The sequence below is a fragment of the Leptosomus discolor genome, chromosome Z, assembly GCF_034619465.1.
Source record: "Leptosomus discolor isolate bLepDis1 chromosome Z, bLepDis1.hap2, whole genome shotgun sequence".
NCBI classification, from domain to species: domain Eukaryota; kingdom Metazoa; phylum Chordata; class Aves; order Leptosomiformes; family Leptosomidae; genus Leptosomus; species Leptosomus discolor.
This window is the reverse complement of record NC_141419.1, coordinates 20,819,324-20,830,093: the sequence shown is the minus strand read 5'-3', so window position 1 is coordinate 20,830,093 and position 10,770 is coordinate 20,819,324. Positions and strand designations below refer to the sequence as shown.

The following is a 10,770-nucleotide window of genomic DNA, read 5'->3' as shown; positions in this document are numbered from 1 at the left end:
TTGACAAACAAAGGTTTTTTTTTGTTGTTTTTTTTTTTGTTTTTTTTTTTTTTCTCCATTATATTAGCATATTTTGCTCAAACATGAAGCAAACTTATGGTCAACCCCAACTTGTTATGTGTTTCGTGGATCATAACAGCAAGGCTGTTTCATTTCCCATCCAAACTCATGATCATGTATATTAAAATAAATTACAACACATTTTCTCTGGTCAACCTTGTCACCTTTTGAAAACAATATACATTTAATACTTGAAGTAAGAAAAGAACAAACCAAATATAACTCTTTTTTTTTTGCACACACAAACATATACATATGAACTACATGTGCTTGCAAATAGATTTCAGTAACTGTGATGATATTTTAATATATGTGCATCATGGCATTCCCTCCCCAAACAATGAGAGACTTGCTATCATATGTACTTGCTCAGAAACCAACTTCCTACTATCTGGCTGTAAGCTCACCAGATCAGGGTTGTCTTTTACTTCCTACTTATATAATGCCCAGTGTAATGAAGCCAAAATGTCATTTGCTTTTAGGTATCAAAATAGCATAAATTAATTCTTTAAGAAGAAATAATATTTTGTTTTCTGAAAGATCAAAATTATTAATGTGTGTACAAGTTGACAACCATATTCAGAGCTGCCTTGAAATTGCAAACCGTTGTTTTGGCTTATGTGTGAGGAGATAATGTCTTGCAAATACCACACATAGAGATAAGCAGACTTCTTTAAGGTTACAGATTTTCTTTTTCTTTTGTCTTTTTTTTTTCTTTTCTTCCCAGAATCTACATTTTTATATTCTCCAGCTCAGCTAGCAGTGGTAAATATTAAAGCAATCCAGAAAAGAAGGTATGCCACAAGGTGAGAAATAATTAAAACATGTTAGCTTATTTTCCACTACAGCCTGCTTAGTAGAAAGCAAAAAAACCCTAGATTCCTTTATCAAATTTCTAGTGTAACCAAGGAGTAACAGAATGGTGTCAAGAGGATTTCTCCTGGTTTATATCGTGTGGCTAGAGTAGGAACTCTGTTTTCAGTCTCTTTCTTCAACCCTTCTGCTTCGTGACAATTTTGGTACTAGTTTGAATAAATACAAATAATCAGATTATGAGGTGAGTATCTGCTCTTTTGTACTCTTCTATGAGCTATTTGGATATGAAGGATAAAGTATCCTTAAATTCAAATTGAAATAACAGGGAACATTTTCTTAACTGTGCCAGCTTTTTCCTTATTCTGCTGAGGCTATAAATACAGATTTTTATTTCCAGCTGGCTTTATATCCAACCACCTGCTTCTAGTCAGAAATAAAAAAAAGACTCAGACTCATTCAACCTGCAGATTGCTTTTAGCATGTAGGTATCTCAGTAGCAAGAACCTCACAGAAGTTGTTTTATTTCACTTGCAAGAGGAGGTTTACTCAAGCTTCTTCCTTTTCATTTTTAATTTTGGTTTGAAGATGGTTTAAGATCCTGCTTTGAGATCTAGATTCCAAGAGCCATGTGAACATGCAGTGAAACTAAAGCAAATCCAAAGATCTTCATTTGGCATCACAGTTATTTGAAACTGAGAAGGGAAGAAGGCAGGAGACAGACAAAGGGAACATGTACCATTAGACCAAATGGCTGTGATTCTTCGAGACTGCCAAGGAAATGGAGTTTGTAATTCTTATTACAGGTAATAAAAACAGGGCATCCAAATTGCTTAGCTAACTTGAAAAGTCTCATTCATTGTTTCAATGATTCTCCAGCAATCAGGCCCTTTACCTTTTCCAGAGATGCTTCTTTAACTCCTCCAGGCACAATTAACTTTTTAATTACTGGATGAAGTTTTTTTAGTCTATCTTTCCTAGTTCTTTTTAGCACAAAGATCAATCACCTAGGATACTGAAACTAGGTCAGAAAGCATGTATCCAATGTTTTCCCACATGTTGTCTTATGGCAAAGCTACAGATCAGGTGCACTTGGCTATGATTTCTAAGATACTGCTGCCTTGATGTTTCTTTTATTTTAGAAGACAGCAGTTACAGTTCAGGGAGGAGGGATAGCATGACCATGTGCTCCTTTCCCTGCTACTCCATGTCAAGCCACGTTGTGAGTGGAGAGGATGGGAATGGACAGAGCAGCTGTGCTAGTCCCAGATACGCTAGGATCTTTCAGAGGAAAATAGATAATTAGCAAACTGGCCAGAATAGGCTTGCCCTTTCTCGCTTCTTATTGGATGTTTCACTGCTGGGGGTGGAGGTGGAACTGACTGTAGCTTATTTACACAAATGTTACCCTCTTTGAAAAAAATAAGTAAGGATTATCCATTTTATTACTGTCTAATGCACCCCTTTTCCACAGTAGCAGATGAGGCGAAATAACTACATGACTACAGATTCTTGACTCTCCTTGCTAGAAACTCCTGTTGTCCTTGAACAGCCAAAAGCTGCTTGCTCTTTTTCAGCCGATGCTTTGTCTTTTTATGGGTTAAATGTGGGCTTCTGGCATTCACATATCCTGAAAGTTTTTTGGGAAAAGTCTAGTACCTAAAACAGATATCTAGGCATAGAATCATAGAATCATTAAGGTTGGAAAACACCTCTAAGATCATCAAGTCCAACTGTCAACTCAATACCACCTGCCCACTAAACCATGTCCCAAAAACTACACATTTTTTGAACACCTCCAGGGATGGTGAATCCACCGCTTCCCTGAGCAGCCTGTTCCAATGTCTGGCCACTCTTTCAGTAAAAAATTTTTTCCTGGTGTCCAGTCTAAACCTCCCCTGGTGCATCTTGAGGCCAGTTCCTCTTGTCCTATCGCTTGTTACTTGGGAGAAGAGACTGACCCCCACCTCAATACAACCTCCTTTCAGGTAGTTTTAGAGAGCAATAATGTCTCCCCTCAGCCTCCTCTTCTCCACACTAAACCCCAGTTCCCTGAGCCGCTCCTCACAAGACCTGTTCTCCAGGCCCTTCACCAGCTTCGTTGCCCTTCTCTGGACATGCTCCAGCACCTCAATGTCTTTCTCGTAGTGAGGGGCCCAAAACTGAACACAGTATTTGAGGTGCAGCCTCACCAGCACCAAGTACAGGGGCACGATCACCTCCCTACTCCTGCTGGCCACACTATTGCTGATACAGGCCAGGATGCTGTTGGCCTTCTTGGCCACCTGGGCACACTGCTGGCTCATGTTCAGCTGGCTGTCGATCAACACCCCCAAGTCCTTTTCTGCTGGGCAGCTTTCCAGCCACTCATCCCCAAGCCTGTAGCGTTTCATGGGGGTTTTGCGACCCAAGTACAGGACCCAACACTTGGCCTTGTTAAATCTCATAAAATTGGCCTTGGCCCATTGATCCAGCCTGTCCAGATCCCTCTGTAGAGCCTTCCTACCCTCAAGCAGATCAACACTCCCACCCAATTTAATGTTGTCTGCAAACTTACTGAGGGAGCACTAGATCTCCTCAATCAGATCATTGATATTAAACAAGGCTGGCCCCAAAACCGAGCCCTGGGGGACACCACTTGTGACCGGCCACCAGCTGGATTTAACTCCATTCTCCACAAATCTCTGTGCTCGGCCGTCCAGCAGAAAGTCTGCTACCTATCTTTTGTGTGATTCGGTCACAACATGGCATACATTCCAAAGTTTCCCCACATCAGTTTTTTCTTCTGTCACAAAGTTTAGATAAGACTTTCCATTATATATTAATTCTGACTTCTTACTGTGTTTCATATGCCTCAATTACAATTTGTGGTGTTGAGGGTGTAATGTATCTTTCTTTCTTAATTTTCTTTACAGTGTTACCATCATAGGTGATGCAATATCATGACACAAGAAATAAGGAAAAAAAGATAGCTACTATTAGTATAAATAAAGGAAATCTTGAATGGTAATAAGACAATGACATCAACTCAATTAAAAAAAAAGTTGGGTTAAAAAAATTACCTAGTGACATCAGCTTGTATAAACAGTTCTCTAGGGGCTCAGAGTCTCGTGGATGACTTCAATTGTATCTGAAGCCGTTGACCCTGTTGGCAATGGGAGCATGTGCAAATGATAAGGGAAAGGGGAAAAGAGGGTAAAAGCAGTCTCCCAGTCTGAGTCTAACTGAGCTGATTTTGTGGACAAAGCTTTTCTGAAAAGAATGCTGCCAAGTTATTAAAAAAAGAAGGAGGAAAAAAGAAGAGAATAAATTCAAAACCTAAAAATAAGCCTGAGATGGGGCACTGCTTAGTCTTAATCTGTTCTTATATCGTTGCAAACTCTTTTCTTAATGTATTGCTGCAGTGTCCTCTTTAACTCACTTGTGCGAAGTCATTTGTACATCCACCCATTCTGAAAGAAGAGTACCAGTCTGTGGAAGTGGACTTCAAAACATATTTGTGGGAGGCTCAGCACTGCTCTTATAGGAATTATTGACAAGGACACTGTGGGTACCTGCTTTCTCAAGTTGCTCTACTGTTTTTGTCATTTTTCAGTTTACCTCTTCTGCAAAACTATTGCTGCTGCTCAGTCTTGTTGCACTGACTAGCAGGTAAGTTCAGGCTTGGCCTTGTGCCAGCATGGGGAGCAGCCAGAATGCAAGTCAGAGGTAGGAGAAAAACCTTCACTCCCTCTTTTAGTGGCAGCTATTCCCTGTCTACCTGTTTCTGAATATATGATAGGGGAGCCATGTGGGTTAGATAACTCCTCACAACCCACTCCTTTTTCTCCAGTGTGATAAGATAAACTATGGTATCTCCTTGATCTCTAGCAGAGAAGAAGTGACTCCTTCAAGAGGCAGGATAGGCATTCAGACACTCTGTTCTTAAAAGAATTGTCAAAAAGGTGCTTATCTAGGTCTGACCCTGACACTGTATTCATTATTCACCCAAAACAGCCACAGTGAGCATAGGTCCTATGAATACATAAAGAAGACTATTTGGAGCAAGATAAATGCTTGTCTCTGAGTCTTCCTGTCTTCACTTCTGTTAAGAGATGCCATACGCCTTGCAAAGTCCATGGTGAAATAAGTAGGCTGCAAAAAGTAGAACATTGCTAGAGGCAGGGAGCAAACACTGATTCCTAAAAACTGAATACTGACTGAACTCAGCGATACACGCGATGCTGACTGCTCTGCAAGATGGTGCTCAGCAAAAACAAGCAGTGATTTTCATCACCAGCACACATTTCACGTAGGTAACTAAGCACATTACTGCTCAGAAATCCTTGCAGTGCACTTACAATGCAATCACTTTTTAGTGTAATTCTAAGGTAATATGGGAATTCAGCAATTCAGAATTAATCCTAAAAGCACATTTTTTTCTAGGTATTTTTTGAGATTTTTTTTTTATTGTGTCATTTAATATGAAACAATCTGCAACTGTCTAGAATTTAGGAGAGTTTTTGCTTCTAACATTGATTTTAACATTTAACATGAAATGACAGCAGGGGAATAGACTACTAGTTGAAAAAAATGACAATTACAAGGGAAAGGCACATGCAAATGTCTTCAATGGGCAGTTCAGAAACACTTTGTTTTATCCCCATTTGTTTCTTTAACTGCCCACATTAAGGTACAGTAGAGTTTTGGACTTCAGTGCGGTGGTTATTACATCAGCAAAAATAATTTCCCTGGTGTTAGAATTTAGTCAGGGGTTATTCCATTTTATTAATGTTCTACAAACTCTCATAGAACAAAGAGGATTAGTCTCAAGCACCTCCATAAATCTCCAACTATCTAGTTCAGAGAAAAAAAAAAAAAAAAAAAAAAAAAAGGAAACAAGAAAACCCAACTTAAAACAAAATAAAGCAAAGAAAATTCTAAAATCCCTTGCATCCTCCTCAGTTTGTCAACCTAAAATGGAGCAACAATGCAACCAAAGATCAGCCACTAAGAAAAGATTCTCAAAACTGCCTAGCCTCAGCTCCTGCAGCTATGTTAGGGGTACACCTGGGGAGGGCAGCTGGATTTTATAACTTTTGCACATTTACATTGACAGGAGTGGGAGATTTTTATCCTGCTTAGAAAATCTCTGCCAAAGAATGTGGGTACTAATTTTAGAAGCACCTGCATTCCATTATAGGTCAGCCTGACTTTGGTTTCAAAGTGCTGAAATCTAATTTTTAAGATTGGACACAGGCTCTTAAATCACATTAATCTGAACATTCTGTGCTATAATATTTTCATATTCATTTTGGCTAAAAACATACATAGTCATTATTAGCCTTACTCCAGGATATGTCAATATGCCAATCACTTATCAATTGTATTTGTTATCAACCACTTAGCAACAAACCTATGGCTCGTAATTGCTGGAAAATTGAGAGGTGACTGAACAACTCTATATCTTCCCATTACTGAGAATTTCAAAATAAGAACAATGGTACCAACAATAAAGAATAAAGTTTCAGTTCTGAGCCTTTTGAGGAGTTTTTTTAGAGGCATAAACCAAAAAAGGGTTACTTGTACTGAACTAACACTCCACTTCTGCATTCTCTCCATTCAAAAACATCCTAAAACCTGGAAAACTTGCCTCTCTTGCTCTAAGATACTGCCCCTGAAAGAAACATAACCACATAGTTCTTAAAATGGCATCAAGAATAGCTAAGTAATCTGTTCTTGGAAATTAGCTTTGCATTTATGTGTTATCTACAAATATACAAGATGAGAATGACAGTGGCTAGAGGTTCATTATATCTGGCAGTATGTTAGCCTTTTTGAGGCTATCATGTTTTAAACATTACTTCAGCATTATAATCCCCATATTATGCGTGGACAACCGTAGTTTACTTGGCATTGGAGAGGAGTTCATTCCTAGTAGCAGAGCATTTGTATGTTTTAACTCACTTGTATAAATAGTAGGATGACCGTATTTCCCAAGGAGTAAGCACAATGTACTACATTCTTTCTTTTTGCCCAGTACACATTAACATTTTAACAGTAGCTTTGAAATTGAAATCAGGGCTAACAAAAACAGTGCTCTCTCTTCAAGATAGAACTCAACTCCTCTATGCCAGCAATGTCTAGTGGGTTGCCTTCCCTGGGTGAGATCCAGGGCTATGTTACAGTAAACTGGTCCAGTGTGATATCACAGATATAAAAAATATTCCATTCTGTATCAAAACTAGGCACATGCCTTATATTTATATGAAGAGAAGATCAACAGAGCTGAGCATTTTTGCTCTCAACTATTCATCTCTGGCCTTCTACATGAGGAGAAAAATACCTTATGTTATTTCTAATTGGTAACTACAAGAGTCTAATTTGGGTTAGATGGCAGTTAAAAGGAGGGTGACATCACACTTGGGTCAGTATTGGTGAATATCTAAAAGCACAACCTCTCATTTGTATTGCTTTAAAATGTACACAGTATAGATGTAGACTAAAAAAAACTACCAATTTTTTGTGATGCTGAACCAACTAGAAGGGATGACGCAAGGTTTTACCAAATGAGATCTATAGATACAAATTTCACTGTAGAGTATGTTTCAGACAAATGTGTCTTTTTCTTTAAGTATGTAAATCCTACACTGTAGGCTTTTTTTTTTCTTTTTCCTTTTGTAGTGGTAGAAAATGTTGAACAATTGTCCATGAGCATGAGCCAGCGGTTCATTGCTGATATCCCCAGAATGCCAATATTTGCAATGCAAACAGTTAATACAATTTACCAGTTCTATGAAAGGCCCTGACATATCTGCCTCAAGGTCTGGAGGCTCTGCTGTATAACCGCATATAGTCTTTCCATTTTCATGTAACCTTTTGATACAGTGACAGCTGCATTAAGCTGCTTCTGCCTAGCAATTCCGCATGCCAGGCTGGTTTAATTGGTTTTAATGCCACAGAAAAAGCACTGCTAGCAGAATACCATCAAATCATTTTCATATTGAACCTTCGTGGTCCAGAAACCTCCCCTTCAACCACAGCACCATTGTTTTTGCGAGGGACATATTCAAGGTCAATGCTGGTTTTGTGTTTGCCTTTCCCTCGGCTCCACACAAAAAGAAGGAGGAAACAAAATAAAACCACTCCAAGGAATGTGAAACAGCCCATAGCTGTGGACACCAATATTGTCTTAAGGTCCAGAGAGAAGGTGTTCACATTAGTTCCATTGGAACTTGTGTCGTTGGAGTCTGTCATATACATAGGGGTCCTGTTGGCATAAAGGAAACGGTCTGAAGTAAATCCCTTCACCGTAAGGGAGGCTGAATAGGTGTCATTCCCAGCTGCATTACTTGCAATACAAACATAGATCCCAGTGTCCTGGTCTTGAGCAAATCGGATCTCCAGGGTGCCATCTCCTAGCACAGTGGCTCTGCCATTTGATTTAGTTGTGATCAGCCTTCGACGTGGGGTAACCCAGGATATGGTAGGCTGTGGATCCCCATCAGCATTGCACATCAACTGCACTGTCTGCCCTTCCTCCACTACCAGGTATTGCAACTTCTTGTCTTGTATCTTGGGTTTCTTACACGTGAAGTAAAAGGAAAGAGCTGTACTGTGAAAGTCTTTGAATGACCTCTCTTTGACACTGTCTGGGCCAGCACACATTGGTGGCTGGCCTCCGAACTGCAAGGTGGGTTGTCTCTGTAAAATCCAAAGGAGACGGCAGTCACACGCTAGAGGATTGTTGTTTATGCAGAGGACCTCAAGGCTTTTGGGGGAATGGAATACATTCTCTTCTAGGGTTTCTAGCAGATTTTGGGACACATTAAGTACACGTAAGAATCGCAGCCCTTGGAAAGCATGTGATTCAATGGTACGTAGCTGGGCCCCCACCATATGGAGTTCCTGCAGGCGCACTAAATCTGAAAGCATGCCTGCTTCAATGGTGCTGATAGGGTTGAAAGAGAGGTTTAGGTGTGTCAGGTAAACCAGATGTTTAAAAGCAGAGTAAGGTACTGCAGACAGGTTGGTGTTGGTTATGGAGAGAGAAGTAAGGTTGAGACCATACAGACTGTTGGCAGGTAGCATGTCCAGGAGGGGCCAGGCCTCTATCTCTAGGTCTTTTAGGCGAAACAGTCTTTTAAAGGCATATGCCGGCAAAGCATTAATGTTGAGCTGTTTCAGATGCAGACTGATGAGGCTGTGGAGGTGAGAAAGAGCTTCTGTTGGTACAGCTGTGAGGTTGCATCTCTCCAGGGTGAGCTGCTCCAGGCTAAGCAGTCCGCTAAAGGCCCTGTGTGATATATAAACCAAATCGTTGTCCCCAACCTCCAGGGATTTTAGGTTATGCAGATCTTGGAACATGTAGTCCAGCAAAATGACAATCTTGTTTTCACTTATATCGAGCTTTGTTAAGTTTGACAACCCAGTGAACACTCCAAGGGGGACCAGTTTCAGACGGTTTCCTTTCAGCCTCAGGGACCGCAAGTTGAAGAGATTGTTAAAGGCTCCAGGCTCCACATTGGCGACTATATTGTCACTGAGGTCAATCTCCTCCAGCAAAGGGTATGACGTGAATTCCTCAGGGTTGACGCTCTTCAGTCGGTTCTTGCTGAGGTCCAAGATTTTGGTCTCAATGGGAATGCCCTCTGGGATGGACATCAGACGCCGTCGGTGACAGCTGACGGACTTGTTCTGTGCCGAGCATTCACAGCGGGCTGGGCAGCCTATGGTGGGGCCCATGAAGACTAGCAGCACAGCCAGACCCAGGAACGGCTGCCAGCATGATACAGCTGTGTGACGCATGACTCCACTGATCTGGTCTAACCCTCCGTCACGGGCCTGTGGGGATGAGGATGGGAAAGAGAAGAAGTTAAATCTGCAGCAAAAAGAGGTCTCTGCCAACTTTACAGTACCATTTAAAAGCAGGCACACGTGTTTTCTTTTGAAACAAAACAATAAAACGTACTGTGAATGATAAGAACAACAAAAATCAGATTTTCTTTCACTATCGTTTGGCCTGTCAAAGGATCTGTTTATCCAGCATTTCCCCTCCAGATGTCAGAGGAGACAAAACAGCTTTTCCTATTGCAAATGGTAAAGGAGGTTAGGTTTTATGCTTTTCTCACTCTCAGCAGGTCTCCTCAAGACAGTGCAATAACTAAACCAGAGATAAACACCATACACTCTGCCAATAGGGCTAATCATGTTTGTGATAGCTTTACAGCATTGGGCCTCTGTGAGGTGACGTGAAACCAGGCTTTTCCCCTTCCTATTCACATCAGTGTTTTAAGGCAAACCTTAATGATGTATTATCTTCAAGAAAAGGAGCTCCTTGACAATGAAATTTTCCTTTTAATATTTATTGCATACATTAGAGCTATAAATAGATGGAGCTTGTTCGCACATTCACATACACAATGGCTTAGATGAGGAAGGAAGAACTGGTGCATCTCTGATTAGAATTTGTATTAAGGTCAAATTGATTTTATGCTTTTACCACACAGAGAGATTTTTAGAAACAAAGACCTGAGAAGGGTTTACAGAATATATCTGTGTACTTCCAAGACATGTAAACTAGCTCTGTGGGAGAGAAAAACAAGATAAGATGAGCTGGCTGTGTTTAAGCAGCACAATATCCAAAGAAGCACCACAGATTCCATGGACATCGCAGTTAGTAAGAGATTTATTCTTTCCTGCCTTCAGGTTAAAACCCAATGATAGAAGAAGACAAGATAACCTCTGTTAAATTAACTACCCTTCTCCAAAGGCTGTACTTTACAGGTTTAGTCACCAAAAGCAAGAGACTTTTTCAAGGGTAGCTATTAAATGAAGGAACTCAATAACCCATTTCAAAAGAAGAAAAGAAAAAAAAGAATGACGTATATGCTCATCAGAGAAAGGTGTGTCTGAGAC

The 10,770-nt window shown here is 40.3% G+C and overlaps 1 protein-coding gene across 1 annotated transcript; it reads right to left on the bottom strand.

Moving 5' to 3' along the window:
- Positions 1–7,839: 7,839 nt before the first annotated feature.
- On the bottom strand, positions 7,840–9,678 carry LINGO2 (leucine rich repeat and Ig domain containing 2). Its single transcript, XM_009952645.2, has one exon. The coding sequence runs from the start codon at positions 9,658–9,660 to the stop codon at positions 7,840–7,842; it is 1,821 nt and encodes a 606-aa protein (XP_009950947.2). The 5' UTR covers positions 9,661–9,678.
- Positions 9,679–10,770: the final 1,092 nt, after the last annotated feature.

Coding starts and splice junctions, on each gene's coding strand:
- LINGO2 (XM_009952645.2), bottom strand. CDS start 9,660: ATGCGTCACACAGCTGTATCATGCTGGCAGCCGTTCCTGGGTCTGGCT.